Source organism: Myodes glareolus, chromosome 4 (genome assembly GCF_982192425.1).
Source record: "Myodes glareolus chromosome 4, mMyoGla1.1, whole genome shotgun sequence".
In the NCBI taxonomy this organism is placed as follows: domain Eukaryota; kingdom Metazoa; phylum Chordata; class Mammalia; order Rodentia; family Cricetidae; genus Myodes; species Myodes glareolus.
This window is the reverse complement of record NC_142029.1, coordinates 46,384,026-46,409,168: the sequence shown is the minus strand read 5'-3', so window position 1 is coordinate 46,409,168 and position 25,143 is coordinate 46,384,026. Positions and strand designations below refer to the sequence as shown.

Genomic DNA, 25,143 nt, shown 5'->3' with positions numbered 1-25,143 from the left:
AGCCTCCACTGTTGGTGCCTTCCTGTTGTTGTAAATATATTTCTTACATCACCATGTTCTTCCCTTGTCAACAGATCGAAAAACTGAAAACTGAGTCTGGGAGCCCAACTACTCAGCAAAGGTTACGCTCAAAGGAAAGAGCTCTTGATGCCAAAAGAATTCAGGATCTGGAGCGGCAGGTAAATGTCAGAGACGAATTTTTATTGAAGCACCTTAAATGTATACAGACTGAATTACTCAGGAAATCCTTAAAGTGCCAGCAATAAAGTGTATAACAGATTGCATAACGCAGGTCTCAGATCTGCAGAACCTTAGGCTGGTGTTCTCTGTCAGAAGACGGAGATCTATTGATGAGAGATCCTTCTGCTGCCCAGCTTTAGGAAGACAGGAGCAGAAATTTGAAACATTGGGTATTGAGTTTTAATTTTTGTTTCTTGGGAGGCTGAGGCAGTAGGATCACTCGAACTCAGGAATTCAGGACAATCTCAGAAACATAGCAAAATCCTTTCTCTTTTTTTAGATTAACCCATAATATCCTGACCAAAAATAGGTGGGAAGAAAGGGAGTACAGGAAGAAAGGGCCTGGAATTTGGATTATGTGGTAACACTGGGAAATGTTACAAAACAAACACCGTACACAAAGAACATTCAGTTTTCCCATCTGCTGGCCATCAGCCTGAACCTTGCTCATCACGTGTTCATTTCAGGGTGGCTATAGCAAAGAGACTTCATTAAACCCTTTTTTATTGAAGTACTTTTTGAGGGATACAGACAATTTCCTTTTATTTTTAAAGCATTCTATGTAGCATTTATATTCATAACTGAATATTAAAGTATGATTTTTTTCCAACCTTTGAGGGAGCAGGACTTTTGTAATTGCCTGCAGGTACTTAAACAGAGAGCTATTATTTCATCACAGATCCAAGACTGTGAGGTCATCACAGAGCTGAGTGGTTTTAGGAGGAAGTAAAATTCAACTTTGTTACCTTCACAGGACCTTTTCTGGTATTAAGAGGTATGATTTAGTAATTTGGCTAAAGAAAAGACCAGGACAGAAGTGGCTTGAAGAGTGAGAAGTATTTGAAATTGAGTGTAGTGTGGGATTGTGTTCAGGTTGTCTTCAGGGCTTAGGGTTTATGTTGCCCAGTATAGAGACAGCTGTCCAGAACTGGGAGGGGATAGAGGCAAAGGAGTAAGTCCACTAGATGATCACCTAAAGAGAGACCATGTCAAACTGGATGTGTGGGCGGAAAGGCATGGTATACTTGACGTGTGTGCGACTTCAGAGGGTGGGGCTGGAGATGCGCAGTCGTGACAGGGCTTCCTGTGCAAGCCTGAGGACCTGAGGTCAATCCTCGGGCCTCCAGAAACAGTCAGCATGGCAGCATACGCCTGTCGTCCCAGTTCTGGAGGGGTTTACTGGGCATCTAGCCAGCCAGCCCAGTCCACAAGCCTCAGACACCCGTAAAATATCCTATAAAAATCCCGTCTCCTAAGACTCCACCTGAAGACCAGCACTCAAGGTTGACAAGGCTTGTGTTTGCCAGTGCAGGTCTATACATGCACACTCTTTCCCTACCTCCCCATCCTCAGGTGGGGCTCCATATTGGCCAGAAACACACTGTTTATAACAGTCACACTCTGATTGAACATTTGTTGATTATCCATCTTAGGGTAGATCCTTGAAAAATACTCTTTGGTAATATTTTTAGTTAGGTTGCTACCTGTGCATATCTGATATACTTACTTATTCTGTCTCTTTGAACACTTCTTTTGTAATGATTTTATGCTTGAACATTTGCTTTAGAACCAGAATATATCACAGTATAGTTAGAATCATTTCAAGTCATGTTCTGAAATGGATTAGCTGTAAGTAAAATGTACTTTCTAAATAGAACATAAGTAAGAATGAGGCTAATTGAATGTACCTTATAAGAAAATTTACATTATCTCTTCATACTTTTATTTAATGGACTATTTCATAGTTTAATTGTCTGAGATCTTTTAAAAAATTGACCTTGTATAACCAGACAGACATTAACCAAAGAATAAAATTTTCACTCAAAATTAAAGAAGGTACAGACAAAATTTAATTTTTTCCCAAAAAGTAATATGTATTTCATGATATGACATTTTAATATTAAAATAAATCAATTAATTTAAAATAGTTTAATCTAGTTCTCTTTTAACATATGTGTCATGTATACCTGCCCTAATTAGTAATTCACTCCGATTACTAGATTGTTAATACCAGAGGAAACAGCTCTGAATGCTGTCCTGGTAAAGTAAATTTATGATGTGTATCTGGATAGAGCTCAGTTGATAGTGTGCCACGAGCAGGTAGTTTTAAGAAATAGAAATGCTTACTGCTGGCTTTGCAACCAGTATGTCCCAGAATTTCTACTGTGAGTTGTGTTGTCTGCTCTTAGGTTTTTGAGCTTCAACAATTAAGAAATTTAGTCTTTTTTTAGACAAATTCATTCTAAAAGCCAGCATTTATCAGTGCTAACTGTATACTGATACTCGGCAAATGCTTATCAAGATAGAAGTTAGTTGATCCTCCCTGTTTGAATCCTGGGAGTTAATATTGTTGATATCTTTGTTTTACCCATAAAGCAAGAAATTTGGATTGAGGAAACCAAGTCTCTCTAGTGAGGAGCACAGTAACCAGACACGACCTTAACCACTGTGCTCTATTGTGTCTCGGCTTTGTATTATTGCATGCTTATGAGATAGGAAAGTGTTGAAACAAAGACTGTTGGGTTTAATATATAGTTTACAGAATGTCATGGCTGTCGTAATACCATTTTAAAGTAGGTGCAGGCTCTGGCTTCTGTAATACCAAGCTGCAGTTTCTGTGCATTGAAGCACAGCACTCTCTTACAAAAAAAAGTCTTAAAATACATCATTGGTTTGTAGACTGAGTGAAGGTAGTCTTTTATGGAGACTTTAAGAAGGTCATTTTAGGAGAAGGAGACATGGTTCTGCAGTTTAGAGCACTTGCTACTCTTGCACAGGACCCAGGTTTGATTCCTAGCACCCACACAGTAGCTCACAACAGTCTGTAACTCTAGTCTCGGGATTCTTCTGACCCCCATAGGCACTGCATGCACATGGTACTTAGACAAAACACCCATATATTTAATTTTTTTTCTTTTAAAGGATAATATTAACTGTCCTTGGCAGGGAGGGCTAATGTCCTAGATAGGCAGGTGCTTAGGATGGTCTGTGTCTGTGGTAGTGCATTGCCTGCTCTGTGCAGATCGGTACATTTTCAACCAGTAGGTACCAGGAATGCTGTCACATAAAGAGGTCAGTGGGCAGAACAAGAGCTCTGTACTCCAGACAAGCTATTACCAATAGAATAGCAAGGCTGAAGGTATGCTTTGAGTGAGTGTAAGAGATCTCTGTAAGCTGAACAAGCTAATTAGATGTTAGAGGGTAATCTTTTGAAATGACTGCATTCCTGTGTCTTTGATTCAGAATGGAGGTTGGATGTAAACATCCCTGACGTGACTGGTGTGGCATGATCTAAGCTTAGACATTAAACTGCTTCTCTATGCATATTTGTCAACTTACAGATATTTAACACATTTTCATAGGTTAAAGAAATGGAAGGAATTCTGAAGAGAAGATACCCCAACTCTTTACCTGCTTTGATTCTGGCTGCCTCCGCAGCTGGTGATTCAGTAGATAAAAATACAGTAGAGTTTATGGAAAGGAGGATAAAAAAGCTAGAAGCTGATCTGGAGGGCAAAGATGAAGAAGCAAAGAAAAGCCTTCGCACCATGGAACAACAGTTTCAGAAAATGAAGGTAAGTGCTTCAAGGTAGCAGAGATGGAGCATGGGAGCAGGTCATTCCCAACCCTCACTTTAACAAACATCTCAGAGCATCTTTGTCCACCAGTGTGATTCCATATAAAAGAAGTCTAGGTCCACTGTGTCTTCTTGAGCTCCATCAGCAACTCCTTTCTGTTTCTGACAGAATAACCAAGTACAAGATATCTTTCTTTTAAATAAATTTATTTTACATTTTGGTCACAGTTTTCCCTCCTCCTCCTCCTCCCAGTCCATCACCTCCACCCTGCAATCCACTCCTCCATTTCTGTTTAGGAAAGGGAAGGTCACCCATGAGCATCAATAAAACATGGCATATCAACTTGCAGTAAGATTAAGCACTTTCCCATGTATTAAGTATGAGCAAAGCGACTCAGTATGAGGAGTAGGTTCCCAAAAGAGTCAGAGACAGCCCCTGTTCCCACTGTTTAGAGTCCCATAAGAGCACCAAGCTACTCAACTGTCACATATATACAGAGTTACTAGGTCTGTCCCATGCAGTCTCCCTTCTTGTTACCTAGTCTCTGTGGGTCTATGTATTATGGCATCACATCTAATATTTTATTTACATCTAATATCCACTTATGAATGAGTATATACCATGCTTGTCTTTCTCAGTCTGGGTTACCTCAGGATGATTTTTTTCTAGTTCTATCCATTTGCCTTGTTTTTAACCATTGGTTGAGGGACATCTAGGTTGTTTCCAGGTTCTGACTATTACAAATAAAGTTGCTATGAACATAGAAGAGTAAGTGTTCTTGTGATATGGTTGAGCTTTCTTTGGGCATAGGTCCAAGAGTGGATCTTATGGTATATTGATTCCCAGTTTTCTGAGGAAACCATCATACTGATCTCCAAAGTGGCTGTACAAGTTTATACTCCCACCAGCAATGGAGGAGTGTTCCCTTTACTCCACATCCTCTTTAGCCTGAGGTGTCACTTGTAGTTTTTGGTTTTTGGTTTTTTGAGACAGGGTTTCTCTGTAGTTTTGGAACCTGTCTTGGAACTAGCTCTTGTAGACCAGGTTGGCCTCTATCTCACAGAAATCTTCCTGCCTCTGCCTACCGAGTACTGGGATTAAAGGTGTGCGCCACCACCGTCCATTGTCAATTGTGGTTTTATTCTTAGCCATTCTGACAGGTGTAAGATGGAATCTCAAAGTTGTTTTGATTTGCATTTCCCTGATGGATAAGGATATTGAACATCTCCTTAAATGTTTCTCAGCCATTTGAGATTCTTCACTTGAGAATTCTCTTTAGATCTGTACTCCTTTTATAAATTAGATTATTTAGTTTGTTGAGATATAGTTTCTTGAGTTCTTTATATATTTTGGAAATCAGCCCTCTGTTGAATATGGGGTTGGTGAAGATCTTTTCCCCTTCTATAGGCTGCCACCGTTTTGTCTTATTGACAACATCCTTTAACTTACAGAAACCTTTCAATTTCATGAAGTCCCATTTTTTAATTGTCAATCGTAGTTCCTGTGCTATTGGTGTTCTGTTCAGAAAGTTGTCTCCTCTGTAGGAGAAGGGCCTGCATGTTCATCCCAGTGCCCCGAGATAATAACACTGAAACTATATTAATTAAATCACTGCTTGGCCCATTAGCTCTAGCCTCTTATTGACTAACTCTCACATCTTGATTTAACCCATTTCTGTTAATCTATACATCGCCACGTGGCAGTGGCTTACCAGCAAAGATTCATCTTGTCTTACTCTGGTGGCGGCTCCATGGCGGCCCACTGTTTGCTTTCTTCCTCCCAGAATTCAGTTGCATCTTCCCCACCTACCTAAGTTCTGCCCTATCAAGGGCCCAAAGCAGTTTCTTTATTAACCAATGAAAGCAACACAAAGACAGAAGGACATCCTATACCACTCCTCTGCCAGAGCATTCAAGATTATTTCCCACTTTCTCTTCTATCAGGTTCAGTGTATCTGGAGGAGGTCTTTGATCTGTTTGGACTTGAGTTTTGTACAGGGTAATAGACATGAGTCTATTTGCATTTTTCTACATGTTGATATCCAGTTGTGCCAGCACCATTTGTTGAAGATGCTTTCTTTATTTCCATTGTATAATTTTGGCTTATTTATCAAAAATCAGATGTTTATAGGTATGTGGATTTATGTCTGGGTCTTCAATTCCATTGATCCACCTATCTGTTTTAATGTCAATACCATGTGATTTTTATTACTATAGCTCTGTAGTAGAGTTTGAAATCAGGGATGGTGATGCCTCTGGAAGTTCTTTTATTATACAGGATTGTTTTAGCTATCCTGGTTTTTTGTTTTTACATATGAAATTGAGTATTGTTCTTTCAAGGTCTGTAAATAAATGTGTTGTAATTTTAATGGGGATTCATTGAATCTGTATATTGCTTTTGGCAAGATGGCCATTTCTGCTATGTTAACCCTGATCCATGAACACAGGAGATCTTTCCATCTTCTGACATCTTCAATTTCTTTCTTCAAAAATTCGAAGTTCTGCACAAGATATCATTATGCAATCCTGTCAGTATTAGAGTCAAAGGAAAATAAGTCAGGAAAAATAGATTAAAACACCTCTGCTGTGTGTTCAGAAGCAGAGGAGAGAAGGCACTGCCATTGTTGACGTTCATCTAGTAGTGTGTATGGGTAAGGAGATGGACAGAGGCACCCATCTTGGAGGTGGGAGGGGTTATTAAAGAGCATCCTTGCTCAGAAATTTTTTATTTCCTAAATTTTCCATTCTTTAATGGAACAGAAATGAATTAAAAGGTTCACTCCAGCTCCATCAGGTTCCTCCTGCCCCCTCACACCTCCCTTCTTTGTGCATGTGCACATACTACCACCATCCCTCTTTTAAGTGGTAGTTCTGGGGTTAGACTCGGGGCTTTGTGTGTACTAATCAGGTGCTCTACCACTGAGCTACATCCCAGCCCCATGCACATCCACGTTTGTTGATACCCCTTGAACAATTTCTGTGTGATCACATTAAATATCCAGACTAGATATTTAATAACTATTTAATCAATTAGCTACTAATTAATTATAAATGCTAGAAAATTAAGTGTCACCCTACCCATAGGTGCTTAAAAGTACATTCCTACCACCACACAAACATTTGACTAAATGATTATAATTACTGTTAACAGTTCACTGAACAAGTAGGGACTCTAAAACATAAACTCTAGCTTAGTACCGTGTTTCTGTATCTATAAATCTACCTACACTAATTTTCCTCCTCTTACATCTCCCTACCACCTTTCCACCCCTCCCCTTCCTCACAATACCTACCACTTCCTCCTTTCAGTTCTGATTTTCAATAGACACTAATATTCTATAACCTTTGTCTATCCCCCTTCCACTCCTAGGTAGCCTGGGTCTACTTACCCCATTTCTTCTTCTTTTTTTATTGTTTTCATTGAGCTATAGATTTTTCTTTGCTGCTCTCCCTCTCCCTTCCCCTTCTACACTCTCTCGTGGTCCCCATGCTCCCAATATACTAAGGAAATCTTGTCTTTTTCTACTTCCTGCAAAGATTAGATCCATGTATGTTTCTCTTCGGATTCTCTTTGTTGTCTAGGTTCTCTAGTATTGTGAATTGTAGGCTGGTTTTTCTTTGTTTTATGTCTAAAAGCCACTTATGAGTGAGTACATTTGATATTTGTCTTTCTGGTTCTGCTTACCCCATTTTTTACTCAGCCTTGAAGACTAAATGTAAATGTGATGTCTCTGTGCAGTCTTCCTGCCTTCCTTGGGTCTCCAGGCATCAGCAGTGCCTCAACCCCTGTACTGTGTGTCTTTACTGCAAGTGTCCTAAAACATGGCAGCTGTCATGTTGTTCTCCTCCTCTAGACTGTTATCTGTTTGAAATCATAGCTAAAGGTCATTAGAACCAAGCACAGTACTTGGTTGTAGCTCAGTAAATGCTCATAAATGAGCAAACACTGGTACCTGACTCCAAATAGAATAAACTATTTATTCTTTATATTTCATTTTGCCCTAAAGGTCCAATATAAAAATTCTAAGCTGTTGCACTCACAGTTTTGAAATGTACTGTTCTCAGGAGGTGGAAGCAAGAGGATGAATCACAGGTTCAAGGCCAGCAAGACCCTCTCTTTAAAAACCAAAGCAAATAGAAAATGTACTGTTTCTCAAACACTTCAGTACCTCCAGTTGCTTTGCATGTTTATCTTCAGGGTATAACAGCTTGAATGGAGAAGCAGAATTATAGGCTAACATTAATTTAATTAGTTTAACAGTATAAAGTAGCAATACTATTATTTTATTAAGCCTCAACTATTTTCTTTTTGAGACAGGGCCTCATGTATCTCAGGATGCCCTTGAGCTCACTGTGTAGCCCCAGTAGATCTTAAACTCCTGACCCTCCTGCCTCTGGGGTTGCAGGCATGTGGCACTATTCCCAGCTCTTAAACTTAAATTTTAACACCTGGGGGCTGCATAACTCTGAATCAATGTTTAAATGATATAGTTACACCTTTCAGAGACTAAAGTCAATACATCTGATTTGCAAAGAAGACTGAAGACATAAGAATATATGAGTGTTTGGACAGAGGACTCAAGTGAACACAACAAAATGCACAGTTTCAGTAAGTAATGGCGTGTTTAACGGGGTTTTGATAGGACCTGAATTCTCTCCTCAGATCCAGTATGAACAGCGGCTGGAGGAGCAGGAGCAGCTGCTTGCACACAGACTAAAGGAAGCTCCACAGAGCCAGCGCAGCAGTTCATCCAGGCTTAAGGCACTTGAGGCAGAACTTGGGGAAATAAAGGAAGCCCATCAGGTCACTGTAAAAAAGCTAGAAGACGAAATTGATGTTCTTAAACATCAGAATGCTGAGTTAGAACACAAGAAGAATGACAAAGAGGATCAGGATCTCCAGTCTATAGAATTCCAGGTAGAGCAGGCACATGCTAAAGCAAAGCTGGCAAGACTCAACGAAGAACTGGCAGCAAAGGGGAGAGAGATACAAGACCTTACAAAAACTGTGGAGAGGCTCCAGAAGGAGAGAAGAATGATGCTGTCTAGGCAGAGCCCTAGGAGCAGAGAGGAAATGTCTGCCAAACGGCTGAAGAAAGAGGCTTTGCACCCAGATAGAGGGAATGCATATTCCTTCCCTGGAACCCTAGATGCCAAACTGTACCACCCACACACCTTTACCGACTCCCATGTTTCAAAGGTTTTACAAGAAAACTACAGATTGAAGAAAGAACTAGAGGGATTGATTTTAGAGAGAAGTAAGCTGAAGATGGACTCTGAAGCAGCAGTACAGCAATTTGAAAACTCCATGAAAAGGTAAAAGGTTAAATTGTTCATAAATATATGGGAACACAGTTTAATTATAAGGCATATTTTCTATATAATAACTTGACTTTGAAACATATTCATACATTGTAAGAAACTAGAGTTGATCAGCTGCTAGAATGCCTGCCGTGTACATGGAACCGTGTGTTTGATCCCCAAAACCACAGAAACAGCGTGTGTGGGGAGCATCCACATCCTCCTAACACGCAATCACTTGGTAAAAGCTGGAGGATCATAAAAGTCATTCTTTGCTACATAGCAAGTTACATGTGACTGGTCTAAAAAAAATAATATTTATTGTGTGTATGTAGTGGAGTGTGTGAAGATAAAGGATTTTCAGTGTAGGATCCTCTACCTGATGAAGCACCAGATTCTGATGAACTGAAACCTCCATGCCAATCCAAGCCATGTCTTTGGGGTGAATGGCAAGTTTCCTCTCTTTATTCATAAATTAGTTCTCCCTCCCCACCAGGCTTTCATCCCTGCCCATGGTTGCTAACGGTTAATTCTAGCTGCCAGTCAGTTTTATCTCCTTTATTGCTTGAGTTCATTGTCTATAGGACACTGTCTATCACTGTTCCCACCTGTACCACCCTCCTTTCTGTACCTAACACGACATCATACTTCCCACCCCATCATCCTTCATTTCCTTCTCTCCCAAACATCTTGGGGGGGGGGTGTCTGTGTGTGTATTTAAATGTTCTCATTATCATTGGGTCATTATGTCTTTTAGTAACTACCAACTTCCTTAACTATCAATAATAAATTTTTCTGCCTCTCTTTTCAAATTCTGTGGCTACTCTCATATTAATCTCTGTGCCTAACTGCCATGTGATAGGGGAGTTCAGCCAATCATATTCTGTTTTCGGGGCGTGCCGCCCTCAGGCAAAAGCCTGCCTATAAACCTTGCAAACGCGCTCCGCTAGCCCTCTTTCCGCCTGGCTCCTGTGTCCGGACGGGTTGGATTCTGGTGTAAGCTGTTGTAAGTCTTACTTCTGTTTATTAAAGCTATATATTTTGTATCAAGATAGTCTGGGGACTTTTCTTTACCAATCGCCCTGCAGCTTCAGCCATGTTTCTTTGTGCTTCTTGCTCAGTTGTGTTTGAAGTTCTGCTTCTTCCACAAAACATTTCTTGGCCTATCTCAGAAAATTGCTTGCTCCCACCCACAACGCCTACATAAGCATTAATCAGCAGCAGTCTTGTAGCTCCCAAAGAACAGAGAGAAGATCGCACTGCTTTTGCATGCCCTTGCCTGCAGTTACCTGGTTTCACTCAACAGGATGAGCATGGCAGTAGCACCCACAATGCTTATTTTATTTTTTAATTGACAGCAATGCTGGCAATTAAATCAACATGGCAGCACCATATTGAAATTGGTTTCTCCAGTACTGAACCTAGTCGTTATTCTTTCCTAGAAACAACTTAAAATTCAGGTTTGTAGTTTCAGGTTTCTTGCAGGAAATTTTTCTTTAAGTTTTTGCTAGTATTGTTAGTCTGTTTCTCTGATGCTGAGTTTTCCTTGTCCCAGATTGAGGCTGTTCTTTACTATAACTGAGTTATATTATGAGTGGTTTTGGTTTTAATCCTTTTCCTAGAATGCTAACTATACTGCTTCCGTGGAGAAATAGCAACTGATGCTTGTCTGTCCCTTGTAGATTGCCATATTAGTTTTTAGCATCAGTGATTCATAGCCATACCACGTACTTAATACCTGAAATGCATCACATGTACCTTCCAAGTGAAGCAAATAATTCTGAGAATTACCATAAAATTAATGTATTCTCATAACATGCAACTGTCCCGGTAATCATTTGCATGTCCAAATATTGATGAGCTGCCAATAAAAACCAATGAAGATTTTACAGACTGTGGTTATCCAAACAAGAACCCAAGTGAGTATACCTTAAAAAACAGAGTGACTAAACATTTGCTTGAAATCCAGGGAGGTGCATTGAAACATTGGAGAATACAGTTTCAGATAGAGAGAGTGAAAGGCCCACATTTTAAACTCCATTTGTGCTTGACTTGATCTCAGGCTAGACAGCTTGCAGGTCTGCACCCTTGGCATGGCCTGGGTGTCACTTTCCCAAACCCAGTACTCTTACAAAGCCTGGGACAGGCTAGCCTGTGAGTGACTGGAGGAGCTCACAACATGCTGCTGAGCACACCCGACATGCAGCCAGGAGTAGCTGCCCTCTGCTGCCTTCTTTTCCAGGTCTTGGCTCCTGTCTGGGCTTTTTGAGTTAGAGGTGTGAGAGCCACTTCACATGTTCTCTTGTGTTTCTTCCCAGGGTCAAGGATGACAGTGCGGCACACATCGCGTCCCTCAAGGCGTCTCATCAGAGGGAAATAGAGAAACTCCTTTGCCAGAATGCAATAGAAAATTCCTCTTCCAAAGTAGCTGAACTGACTCGCAAAATCACAACTCAAGAGGTAGCTGGTCCTTCTCAGACATCACTAGTGTATTTTTAAGACTGATAGAACAGGATTTAATTTGGAAATGTTTTAACTTCATTTTTTTTCAGGTTGGAGATACAAATGGAAAATAATTATTGACTTAATTTTTATAATATAGAGGGGATTATCGTTACCATTTCTTTAACATTTACCTTCAAATTATGTCCTATAAATGTTTCTACAGACCTGTCCCTACACTTCTCAGCTCTTCCTCTATGTAGGCTGTCACAGACAGCTGTCTAGGTCTAGCTGAGTGGACCTTATCACTTGAACTTGCGTGTGTTGGCCTCCCTCCCTCCCTCCACCGCAAGTCCCAAATGATGAGTGCTTATCCTCCTGCTTTCTTCCTGCTTGTTACTTTTCATTGTGGAGCAACTAAAGGCTCCAGACGGTGAGGCACTAGGGATAAAGTAGCGAACAGAGACACACAGCTCCAGCCACGGGAAACACAGCCTTCCAACAGCTGTGACAGGGAATGTTGGCAACCCATCAGCATTTCCTTCAATCAGTGGCTTCCTTCTTGGATAACAGGTACATCTACTCAGACTGTCTGAAAATAACTCCCCTGTGGCCGTTTTCTGTACTGTTAGGATGAAAATAACTTTTGTTAAAAATGGGAAACATAAGCAGTGCTGAATGAAGCTGAGTATTTATTTTGCTCCTCATCCTTCCTAGAGGTTTTTACTTTCATAAGACAAGCTTAAGGGGAGGCTTCAACAAGCTACTACCATCTCTCCCTCCTGTACTATATTACCAGTAGAATTTCAGACAAAGCCTTGGTTGGGGAAATTTAAAGAGGGGTGGGTTATTAAATATTTTTAAATCATTGTAAATTATCAGATGTGAAAATGTTATTATACCTTTTGAGAAATGCCGTGTTACAGAGAGGTACATGTTGAAACGTGGGGGATGAAATGTAAGGAACCACTACAGTTCCTATAATGTAGTTAGGCGTGTCTTAAATTTTTCTGAAGTATTCTTCAGGTTATCACCTGGCCTAGCCCTGAAGACCCTTGCCAGATGTCAGAAGGCAGCTGACATTGCACCACGTGATTTTCGGGGATAACTGGGACAGTGAGGGAGCAGTGTTCTTCTAAAACCATAGTAACGCAGATAGTGTGTTTTCCCAAGATGAGAAATGAAATAGGTTTCATGGAAGTCAGTGCTGCCAGCTCTTTAGAACAGTGAAGGTGTTGCATTGCAGAGAAGAGAGCCGGGCATTCCACACGTCCTTGGAATGTATGATGGAAATCTGTTCATGGTTTCCGTTCCTTTGTCTAAAATTATGATGTGGCATTTTTAGTTCAGAGATTATGACTGTTATCTTTATTTAACAACCTAACATCCTTCTTAATCACAAAATATAAAGATAATACTGTCCACTTCCAAACTTAAACTTTACAGAGGTTTACGTCTAAAGGCTTTTTTCAGTCTTGATTTAGGTTATATTATCTACATAGTATTCAAGGGGAAGCCTTGTTAACCAAATCCATCTCCCACCCTGCTCAGCATCCAGGATAAGACAAGGTTGGCACATCCAGGGATGTGTAGCTGTAGACTAACCCTACTTGTCCTATTTCCCTAGGTACTTATAAAACATTTCCAAGGTCAAGTTACTGAGCTGCAAGGTAAACAAGAATCCCTTGCAGTTTCTCAAGCTCGAGAAGAAATCCTACAGAACCAGGTAAGAAAGTAGAAATAACCAAAATATTGGACTAAATAAGTTTTTCTTAGGGATTTCAATTATGTTAATATTTATGTATCGATTTTTTTCAAACAAATGCACATACTAACATAACCTAGAAGTCTGTCACATACAGAAAAATTATTAGTAACTTAATGTATCAGTCTAGAAATTTGTTTTAATGTGACTTATACAATCAGCATTCATATCTCTCTAAGTAGTAAGTCTTGTAGTTTGTGTTTAGTACAGGCTTCCAGGGCATAACTGCTCAAGATCCAAAGTCCCCTCCCAAAATGGCTGAGCCATCACAGCTGTCTGGGCAGTGACATACTACACAGTTGGTGAGGATGGTATTAATGGAGACATTGTTTCAAATTCCTGCAGAATGTAGGCCACTCCACTCAGATCAGACCTGTAGATGCAGTCCCAGCTATTCCTGGTTGGCAGCACCAACCTGTATCATGTGGGCTGGCTTGTTGGGATATCTGTTCCCGCCCTGTACCCCACAGCTGGCATATCCCAAAGAAAATCACACACCGGACTCCTTAAGGTTATAAACTGATTCACCCATTAGCTAAGGCTTCTAGTTAACTCTTATAGCTTATATTAACCCATTATTCTCATCCATGTTAGCCATATGGCTTGGTACCTTTTTCAGCTGTCAGCTTACATGTTGCTTCTTCAGTGGTCTGGACAGGAATGGCAGAGGGAGCTTTCTCCTCCCTAGCCTTTTCCTATTCTCATTGCCCCGCCTCTACTTCCTGTCTGATTGACCTGCCTATACTTCCTGCCTGGCGAATCAGCATTTTATTAAAATACATGATTGACAGAATACAGACAATTCTCCTGCACCACCAACCAACAAAGACAGAAAAGCCAAGGCCCCTGATGAACCCAAAGCCAGCTAAAGGGGACGCTACTTGGTGGTCTATCCCCAGTCCCTATAGTAAACTGCTTGACACAAGCTAACATGTATACCCCTCTAGCTAGCAGAAACTAGTGTTCTCACTAGTCACAAAAGCCAAGCTGTCAGAACAGAGCAAAGAGGGAGGAATGTGTCCATTTGTAAAAACTGTTAACCCCACAGTCCTTTATCCTGGCTTGAACAGTAAGACTTGTAAGACCTGGTATATGCTCTACTTGTGAGTTCCTTCCAACAGATGGCAAAAAAGACAATGAGTACAGTGGCCTCTGGGAGTCTCAAGGTCCACAGCTGATAACCACCTGCAACTAAATCTATGAGAGACGCTTATCAAGAGCTGAGTTTGTTTTCTGCTGATAATCAGAATTTGTAAAGGAAGGGCCGGGGAAAGATGAACCTTCCTCTCTCTCTCTTGTGGGAAGCAAGTCATGTGGCTCGTGCCTATGATCTTAGCATTCTGTAGACTGAGGCATGAGTTTGAGGTCAGCCCCGGCTACAGAGTAAAAGCCAGAGAGAGAAAGGGACAGATGTGGAGAAATTTGCTTTAGTGAGAATTCTGTTATAGTGGCTACTGCCAGTTTCCCTAGGATCCCATCCCTAGGTTCCGGGCAGGGTTTTCCAGAGAGCCCTGTCAGAGTCTCTAGAAACTGATGTTTCAAAGGAAATGATGCTACTCAGCCCTGAGTTCTCAGTTGGGACAGTCTCCTGTCACAAGCAGCAGATTAATTAGATTTGAATAAAGCAAACGAGTTGATTGGCACTCACGGTGCTCACCACGCTGGAGAAAACTCAGTGGAAAGTGACTATGCAGTGACTTGGACCTCTGCCTTCAGCAAAGAAGAGGAAACCTGTGTGGACCCAGCAGGACACAGGAAAGCCAGAGTTCCAAAGGTGGGAACTGTGGGAAGGAATAAGTGGAAGAAAACTTTCAGAGTGAGATATGATTTTAGATTCATCTGGTGTCTTCTTCGCTGTGCTGATAGGAGCTAAACTGTTGCCAGTAAAGGGCTCTGTCTCCTGCCTTAGACAGAAAAGGATTCCTAGAAAGCTTTTCCGGTTTGTTATGTCACAGTAATCTACAGAAAAACATGTCAAAGCAATAGACAGTCGTGCCGTGTCACCAGCAGCAATATCATTAGACCCAGGCTCCTCTGGAAAACCACCACTGCTCATCAGCTTAAGATCCAGCCCACTGATTCTAGAAAGGGGTGTGTGTGTGTGTGTGTGTGTGTGTGTGTGTGTGTGCGCGCGCGCACGTGCGATCTTTCATTTCAACACTCAAGATGCACACAGAACCTTTTTAGCCTTAATCAAGGTCCATGTTAACCCAAGTTATAGTCTTATTAAAAGCAAACCTTAGATTTGATAATTAATCAAAAACCATTGTTAATTCAAACATTGAAGAACATTATGCCAGTATCTGATGAGGGCCTTCATACTGCATCATCCCATGGTAGAGGGTAGAGGGGTAGGAAAGAGCCAAGCTTGCTTTTCTAACAGCCTATTTCCAGAATAACTCACTCACTTCTCCAGTAACAACTTCAGTCCTAACTTGGGAGGACGTACTGAAAGCCAAACAGCTGCAGTGTGTGTTTGAAGCCTTGTCCCTTTACGACTGTGTAAGCCACTGTCTGCCAAGTAGAGATGTGTGCCTAGTCTGGATACCTGCTGCTTAATACGGCGTTCATTTACAGGAGCTGCATTAGCGTGGCCAATATAGTCCTACCACTGATGGACACTGGCTGCTCCTGGGCATCCCATCTCAATTAGAAGGGAAAACTCTTCCCACTTCTGACCTCCAAGAACTAGTAGTCTGGTTTTTTTTTTTTTTTTAAGCTGAACTGTTGCCATGATAAACTGGGCAGTGACAGAGCCCTGCTCTCAGGAGTCACAGTCCTGTGAGCTGTTACCCAGCATCTGAAAGCAGCTGATTGGTGTATTTTACTTTGTGTTCTAGCTCCTCAGGGAAGGAGTAAATCCCTGTCACTTTGTATAGACACAAATGAAGGTGCATTAACAGTGATGAGTTCTGTTAGATCTTTTGTTTATGCATCTTTATAAGGACCATCAGAAAGCTATGACTTAGAAGTTTTCAAAATTTAGTTAAAGCAAATACCCTCGATGTCCTCGGGAATCTACTTCTCTCCATTGCTGTGCTAATGCTGGGAAGGACTTTTCTGTAGACTGCATGTTTGTCCAAACCTTTTTATCTAAAATGCTTCAAATCACACAGCTCTTTAAGGTCACACCTGCTGGAAAGGGGTGCAGATTTTTTAGTCAACCTCTGCTATGTTGTCAATCAGTCTTTGCAAACTCAAGCACATATTAACTTCTGTCTTGGGATTTATGATACCCTTCACAAAAACGGTTCATTTTTCATGAGTCATTACAAATTTTCAGCAGTTACTCAAGTCTTCATTTATTTCCTTGCACCCTGTAATTGTAGAGAAAGGATTTGAATCTCTATCCAGACTTCTAAAGACAGATGCAGGACTGATTACAAATGTCATCATTGAGAAAAAGTTTTTAGTCACTTCATAGAAACCAAGCTGGGCCTGGTGATGCATGCTCGCAATCCCTCATAGAAGCCACACTGCGTGCAATGATGGCATGAGTGTAACCCCAGTACTTGTGATTCTCCGTCTGAGCTGTGCAAATTCCAAGCTAGCCTACATTTGAAACCCTGTCTGAATAAAAGAACAAAAGGAAAAAGAAATCAGTTAAGACCAGCATATGATTTGAGTCTGAGGACTTTTAAGGCCCATGATTTAAAAAAAAAAATTCTTTTGAAAAATCGTGTTGTGCTTACTGTAACTTATCTTAGATATTCTGGAGGCAGTTGTGGCTTCCTGAGCAAGCAGTGGGATATGGTGGGGTTTATGGTAAGATCTGTATGTAAATCCTTAACTGTGTCATTCGCTTTCCATCACTGTCGCAGTACCTGAGACAGCCAGTAAGAAGGAGGAAAGTTAGTATTGAAGTCTCATCTAGGAGTAGTTGGCCCAGATGCCTACAGTAGGATGAAGTCCATACATGATAGACAATCATGTGTTAGAGCAGTATGAAGTCCGCATCATGGGGGATCATACGTCAGAGCAGAGCTACTACCTTGTGACTAGGAAAATCAGAAAGGAAGGAGGTGCTCATGGTCAGTGCTGACACAGTCTGCAGTCCACTGTGAAGATGCCAAGGACATCTCAGAGACTGCATTTTAAGCTCATCTACAACAGCAACCAAAGCAACTACCCCTGCTGACACTTTATATCACATCTGACTGGAGAAAAAGAAAAACCACTTCCTTATAAAATCTATTCCCCAAAACCGGGGGAACAACCACAATGGGTACAGAAGCATTAATGTCAGAGTATAAGAAACATAAAATCGTATACCTAAAGGAACATAATTCTCCAGTACCCCATGGTGAGGGAAACTTATGAAATGCCTGAAAAGAATTCAAACTAATGATCCTAAGGAAATTCATGCAAAAGAATATAAGAAACCAGAACAAAGAAATAAGAACAATTCCAAATGTGAATGAAAAATTGACCAAAGAGAAGTAGCGATTATAAATGAAAGGGGAAGTCTGTGAAGCCAGTGAGCACCACTAAGTGAGCCAATGTTTGCATGGTGGGAATTGTACAAGAAAAAGACAAAGGCATTAAAAATTTATTTGACAAAATATTTAACTGTGTCCCAGATCTTCCAAGAGAAGGAACATTCCAATATCAGAAGTTCAAAGGACCCCAGCTAGATTCAACAACAGAGACCTTCACCGGGCCATATTACAGTCGTGTACTAAAAGTGCAAAACAGGAAATACTAAAATTCTGAATTCTCCAAGAGGAAAGCTTCAAGTTATATTAAAAATAAGGCCTAGTAGATAGAGTCCATATTTCTGATAAACTCTTATAGACAGAAAGAGAATAGAATGATATGTTCAAATTGCTGAAAAAATTCTATACTCAGCAAAGCTACCTTTAGAATAGAAGAAAACCCATTTTTCTTAGATAAGCAGAAACTTGAAGGGATTCACCACCACCAGAACAGGCCTACAAGAAATGCTTAGTATTCTACAGTAAAAAGAATAATAATCGTGCTATTTACAAAACTTATCAGGAAAACATACCTAAAAGAGAATGAGACCAAACCGCTAAGGTAAATAATTAGAGGTAAAAAGGAACAGACTACACAAAGCAGTTAACAAAATGACAGGAGGAAGTTGATACCTGTAATTAATAATCTTGACTTTACATACATGGAATAGATTCACTAATCAAAAGACACAGACTGACCCAATGGACTTTTGCGGGAGCACTCATGTGCTGTCAACAGAGCATTTATCTTACTAATAAAAGATACACACACACACACACAAATGCAAAATGAAAAACTTGGAAATGATATACAATTGAAAACTAGAAGCAAACAAGACTAGCTGTGCTTTATCATAAAGCACTTTAAGTCAGTAACTAAAGAGAGACCAAGGGGTCATTGCATGGTATAGCAGACTGGCTTACCAGTTGTAAAGGTTCAGGTACGCAGCACAGTACTGCTGGAATACATAAAGCAAACAGTATCAGCTCCAAAGGGACAGACTCCAATACTGACAAGTCATGTAGGCAGAAGACCAGCAAAGAAACATGAACTGAAACGCCATGGAGCAAAGTTATCTCATCCAACAACAGAAAGAACATTCTCCAAGGTAGATCATGCATGAGGCCACAAGTCAAATCTCAATAACTATAATCTTACTGTATATCTTTAGACAACAGACAGGATAAAACTATGTCAACAAAAAGAACAACAGGAAATCTGCAAAATGTGGGAAATGAACCACCTTCTCCCCAGCAACACATTGGAAAGCGAAGAAGTTAAAGCAGAAATCAAAAACTCAGTCTTGATCAGGAAAGCGAAAGGACAACATGAAAGCCTGCAGCCGCAGCAACACCACCGAGCAGAGCTTATACAGCAGCAGATGTGTACATCAGAAGACAGCATGCAAACCCAAGCCGGAAGATCAGAGTCTGCGGCACAGCCAGAGCACTGAGCTCGTAAGAGAGAGCGAGACCAAGACAAGATTCAGAAGTGCTTGCTTGGCAAAACACAAAATTGTCAAACCTTTAATTAGACTAGTCAAGAAAAATAATATCCAAAGACCAAAAGGATTTTTACTGATCTGACTCAGTTATAAAGGATCATAAGAAATGGTTATGTATAATTACATGGGAAACTGGTAAGCCCAAAAGAAATGGATAAAATCCCACATGCACACACAGCAAAATTGAATCAAGATGTATGGAATATAAGTAGAACAACAAATGGTAATACAACTGGGGCAGTAATTTAGTCTGCTGTCTAAAATCAGAACTCATTGACCAACCCAGATTTCTACAAAACCTTTAGAAAGAAAATTATTCCAGTTCTTTTTAAAATAATCCAAGAAACTGAAACCAAAAGAACTCTGCTAAACTTGTTAGAGGCCACCATTACCCTGATACCAAACAGATGACAAAATATGAAAACTGTAGCCCTGTATCTGCACTGACTGCAGATTCTCAACAAAATACTGACAAACTGAATTCAAGAGCACATCACAGTGCTCATTCACTGTGATCAGCTAAAAACTTCTACCAGAGATGCAAAAATGGTTAGGCTTGATTCAAAACAGTAAACGTGATCAAATACCCCACAGAACAAAAGGAATACCCATAAAGCTAGAACAGCAAAGCAAAAAACAAACAAACAAACAAAAAACCATAGCCACTGTCACTACTCTTGTTTAGTACTATGATCTTGACAAAAGAAACAGAAGGCATCCACATTGAAAAGGAAGAAGGTAAATGATTTATATTAGCAAAATTTTGGGGCATTATATGTTAAAAACTCTAAATTCTCCATTTTTAAAAAAGCAGTTAAGTGATTTAAAAAAATTCAGAAAAATGGCAGGACACAAAAATCAGCATACAGGGACTGAGGGACTGGAGTTAAGAGCGCTGACTGCTCTTCCAGACCTGAGTTCAAATCCCAGCACCTACATGATGGCTCACAAGCTTGTGTAACTCTACCTCTGCATGAAATACCTACTTTATTACCTTTATTAAAGTAACTACTAACTATTAAGATAGCTGAGGCTTCTATTGATACTATTTAATACCTACTGAGCATGGATTTAGTAGTCAGTGTATTATACTAGTATTAGATGTTAGAAATTAGAAGCTGTAAAATCAGCTGTAGTCCCACTACCCCAAAATATATTTTGCTATGTCTTTTCCTTTTCACACAGGATACAAACAGTATGTAGGTGTAGTCACTTGTGTGTGGATGCATGTGATTTTTAAACGTTTAAAAGTCTTGCCTAAAATGTATGCTGAGATAGGTTTTTCTGTTGGTGTGTAGCTCCATTAGCTGTTTCTTACACCATTGAACAAGACTGACAACAGTAGAAACAAGTATGGAGAGTTGGGTCTGAATGGACTATGCTAAGGAAATGGATTAGTTTATGTGATTCTAACCATATCCAAGGAGTGGGTACTGTTTTTCCCATTTATATCAAGAAAATGAAATAACTTTACCATTGTTACTAACCAGCATACAAAAAGAAATGCCAGCGTTGGACCCATCAGTAGTAGAAAAACCTAGGTTCTAGAAATACTAAGGACAAAGTAATCAGCAAGTCCTGCTCTGTGATCCTTAATTTTGTGGAATAACAGAGTAAACAAATGTAAATATAATAAGATGCTGGTATCTATAAAGTTCTTAGCACTAACTCACTGCAGTTTGTCCACTAAGACTTCTTTAAAACTCAAGCCAGTGGCATCTGCCTTTGCATCCTGCCACCCACCTCTTAGGAGTTCTCCCCACCCTACAGATCCTTGGCCATGTTAGAATTCTCATTTACTTGTTGGCTTCAAAAGACCAGGAATGCGCTGTGGGTGTTTACACAAGACAGCAATAACTTAAAATGACAAAATTATTTTCCAACCATGAAAACCTTATGAGGAACTGGTGGTGTAGTTCAGAGGTACAGTATACAGCAGTATACATGAGACCCGACTCATTCCTCAGAACTCACTCCCAAAAACAAGTTTACAAAAATCAAAGTATTTGACCATCCGTTCTGTATGTGATTATGACTCCGTCAGCTTTTTGTTTTGTCACCGTGCCTGGGTTTTTCCTAAATAACTTTTAGTAATCATTGCATAGTGTATACCATCCTCATCTTCATGCCCAGCAATTAGGTTCTCCCTGGGCTTTCTACAAACCACCCCAGCTCAAGACAGCATATTTCTGTAGTGACTGTGATAGCATCAGGATGTTGCTCATTTAAAACAGTTTGATTGCCGCTGATTGAATATGCTTTTGTATTCACTTTCCCCTACTAATTCAGGTAAGATTGAGAGAGTAGCATTGTAATTATTAGATAGTGGGTATTTCGTATAAAACATGATTGAATGTGGTAATGTATCCATCTTCATTTTCTTATTATTGCCTTTGATACAGCAATCGTTGGAATCAGATCTCTGGTAGAATGACTCACTATATGATAGAAAATGTAGTTAGTTGCTTCACTGAGTCTAAGATGACAGTTTCTCAACCCCTCCATTTTACTCCCAGTGCTATAAAAATAGCTCCCTTTCCCTGTGCTGAGAAACAGATGCTGCAGTACTAACCCAAGAGGGCAAAGACTGTGCCTTTCATCTCACTGCATCCTGGGGTCCCAAAGAACAGTCAGCCAGGAAAGACATCTTTCCCTCCATCTTCCCCACCCTGGCTCTGCTCTGTTCTCCTCTGCCCAGCAGCCTGTATCTGTGGAGCAAATTACTGAAATTCTAAGTCGTATAGGGGCCACCAGAGAATCACCAATAAAATGAGTTCTTTCTGCGCATTGAACTCAGTGCTGCGTGGCTGAGCTGTACTGCAAATCCTAACAGCGGTTACTGACACCTTGAAGCCAAAAAAAGCACCCACCTCACTTGAACCCCGAAACAGTCGTGGGAGGAAGGTGGTCTGAACATCTGGAACCAATTCGAATGTGAGGTCAGCCCAGCTAGAGCGACTCTTTCCTTCTTAGACATGAGAACGGAAGCTGTTAATTTCTAGATGAGTCCAAGCTGCCACTTGAGAAGTTTTATACAATATTCTTGATTTTCAAGATTATCTCTGAAAATAATTGTTTCCTTGTGATTGTGGTTTTTCCATTCCAACTTCAATTTTAGATTACAAAACTCTTGGAAGAATTGAAAGAAGCCAAAGAAAACCATACACCAGAGATGAGACATTTCATGGCCTTAGAAAGGAAAATTCAGCAGATGGAAATGAGGCATAAGCAGAGAGAGCTGGAACTCCAACAGGTAACACAGCAGGGCTGGGTGCATTACTGCAGCCCTGTACTCTAAACACCTTTTGTTGCTGCGACTTCTACATCCCTACCAAGCACTCTTCAAGTGTTCCCATTATCTTTTATTGGTGTATTTTATCATATGAATATTTCATCTGTATGTATGTCTGCACTCCAGGAAAGACATCGGATCTCATGGGACCTCAGTTATAAGCAACTATGAGTCACCATGTGGGTGCTAGGAATTGAACTCGGGACCTCTTGAAGAGTAGGCGGTGTTCTTAACCACTGAGTCACCTCTCCAGGAACTTCCCCATTGTCTTTTTAAAATTTCCTTAAAAGTATAGTTTTGGATTAAATATAAGACTTAAAATCTCAAATACTTTAATATTGATTTTCCTTATATTTTGAGAGGAAAAACTTTTATCATGTCCTTAAGCACTGATAGGCAACTAATAAGTTTTATGTTTTTTACCCTGGGAATAGTACTTGATATTCAAATCATTTCATATATTTATAAAATTTATGTTAAAAGATGGTCATTGATGTGTTACATCCCTAGCACTAGGAACAGGCTTACTGCATTGAAAGGCAGAGACTGTGATGTTCTAGGGCTGGCCTCCGTGCTAATGCACAGCTTTCCACAGCAGCTAGTCAGCTCAAAGCGCCGTAACAAGTCTCCTAGATAGACGGTTGTCAAGTCAGGATGATGGCTTTTCGATTTCTAGTGAGGCTGTCTTCCTGGCTTACAAGCTGCATTCTTGAATGACTTTTACTTGAGGCAAGAAAGCTCTCTGATGTGTCTTTTCTTAGGAGGACACTGCTCCTATGAGCTCAGGGCCCCATCAGTACAACCTCATTTAACCCTATTTCCTCACTCCAAATACAACCACACCAATGGTTAGAGTTACAACATGTGGACATTCAGTCCATAACAAGTAGTAAGAAATTTATGTAAACCTTTGAAGGAAAAAAAACACATAAGCTTGATGGTTGATCTGAGTTTGAGTTTCCCCCAAGAAGCCCTGGGTATACCTATTTAATATTCTCCTGTTCTTTAAAACTGTTAAATGTTTCTCATTTCCACTATGAATTGGAGTAATATTCTAATTTTTTTATGTTTTCAGATAATACAGCAAACACGCCAAGTAGTAGAAACTGAGCAAAACAAAGAAGTTGAAAAATGGAAGAGACTTGCACAGTTGAAGAATCGGGAGCTGGACAAGTTCCGCACAGAATTGGACTCCATCCTAGATGTCCTGCGAGAGCTGCACCGACAGGGGGTGGTGGTGCCTGTTGCCCTTGCAGATGAAGTAAACACAGCAGGGTTTTAGTCGGAACTTGAATCTGAGTGACCTCACTACAAGACCACTGAGGATGTGCCACTGTCGGGACAGCTTTGGAAAAATGGTTCTAGTACAGATGTGTGTGCACAGCACCGGAGTTACGTCAGAATAAACCACCTGGAACCAGCAAGGAACAAAGAACAGTGGTCATGGTGGAGTTTACTGAAAACCCTTAGCTAGCACATCGGAGATGACTCGGAGCAGGCTCCCTGATGCCAGAAGGCCATGACTCGCGAGGTTTACTGCAGGAGGGCTTGTTCCCAGGCCACCGTGGAAGGAACACAGTGCTCATCCTCAGCCTGCTTTATCCATACATGTGTACTTTCCGTTTTCCATATGACAGAGCATCTGCTCTTTCTCATGTTCTGGGAAATGTTCGGGGACAGGAATATGGGCCGAGTGCTGGGGACAGTCTCATCAACTGTCAACTGAGATAGAGCGTCCTCGGTAATTTAGATGACAGTTGGAACTTCTGTACAGGGAAGCAGCAGGTTTTCTTGGGCTTTTTGGACCTGATTTAAAGTGACAACTACTGGCACAGTTTGATGTGTCCATTACTGTCAGGTCTGGAAATGACAGTCCTGATTTTTGGCAGCTCTAAAGTTATAAACAATTTAAGAAGTTTTACTTTTTCTGTTGAAAGAGAGCAATTATGTCCATTAGGGAAAAAAATCTGATAACAATAGCTAGCTTATTTTATAATCCCATCTTTAAAAGCAAATCAGGGATATATAACATGTGGTTAATCAAAGTCACAGCCAATTGGCTTTCCCACGTCTCTCCCAGTCTGCCATACAGCCCTTGCTGGAGAGTGCTATCCATGGAGACACACCTGGTGTCTGTACTGGGTCCTCCCTGATCATCCAGGACATCTGGTTGCTCTTACTAGCCCCAGGCAGCATAAGAGTTGCATAGTAAATTTAATTTTTAGTCACTTTAAAATGTAAAAACTGTGAGCTAAATCTTTAGAATATAATTTACATTAGTAGCACATTTTGACTTGGACTACATTCCAACTGCATGTACCAGTAACTGCAGTTCTGAGTTAATACTTGCTAAGTAGAATGTTCCATAAGGGACAAGAGAGCAAAGGTTGTGAAGTATATATAGCACCTGCTAAATAGAAGAAGTGTAATCACTGTCTTAATGCCAACATTTTGTAATGTTTTTTGTTTCTGAGAGGGGAGTAAAACATTTTCAGTTTTTTCTTGTACAACATTTCAAAGTTATAATACAAATAATTTATTATTTA

General features: G+C 40.4%; 1 protein-coding gene across 3 annotated transcripts in view; it reads left to right on the top strand.

Moving 5' to 3' along the window:
* Cep162 (centrosomal protein 162) overlaps window positions 1-25,143 on the top strand; it is a 73,528-nt gene extending 48,385 nt beyond the window's left edge. For all 3 annotated transcript variants that reach the window (XM_048435802.3, XM_085689494.2, XM_048435801.3), the window contains exons 21-27: window positions 75-179; window positions 3,603-3,815; window positions 8,481-9,133; window positions 11,437-11,578; window positions 13,188-13,286; window positions 22,424-22,558; window positions 23,673-25,143. In XM_048435802.3, coding sequence (XP_048291759.3) covers window positions 75-179; window positions 3,603-3,815; window positions 8,481-9,133; window positions 11,437-11,578; window positions 13,188-13,286; window positions 22,424-22,558; window positions 23,673-23,879 — 1,554 coding nt within the window. In that variant the 3' untranslated portion in view covers window positions 23,880-25,143. The remainder of the gene's footprint in view (window positions 1-74; window positions 180-3,602; window positions 3,816-8,480; window positions 9,134-11,436; window positions 11,579-13,187; window positions 13,287-22,423; window positions 22,559-23,672) is intronic.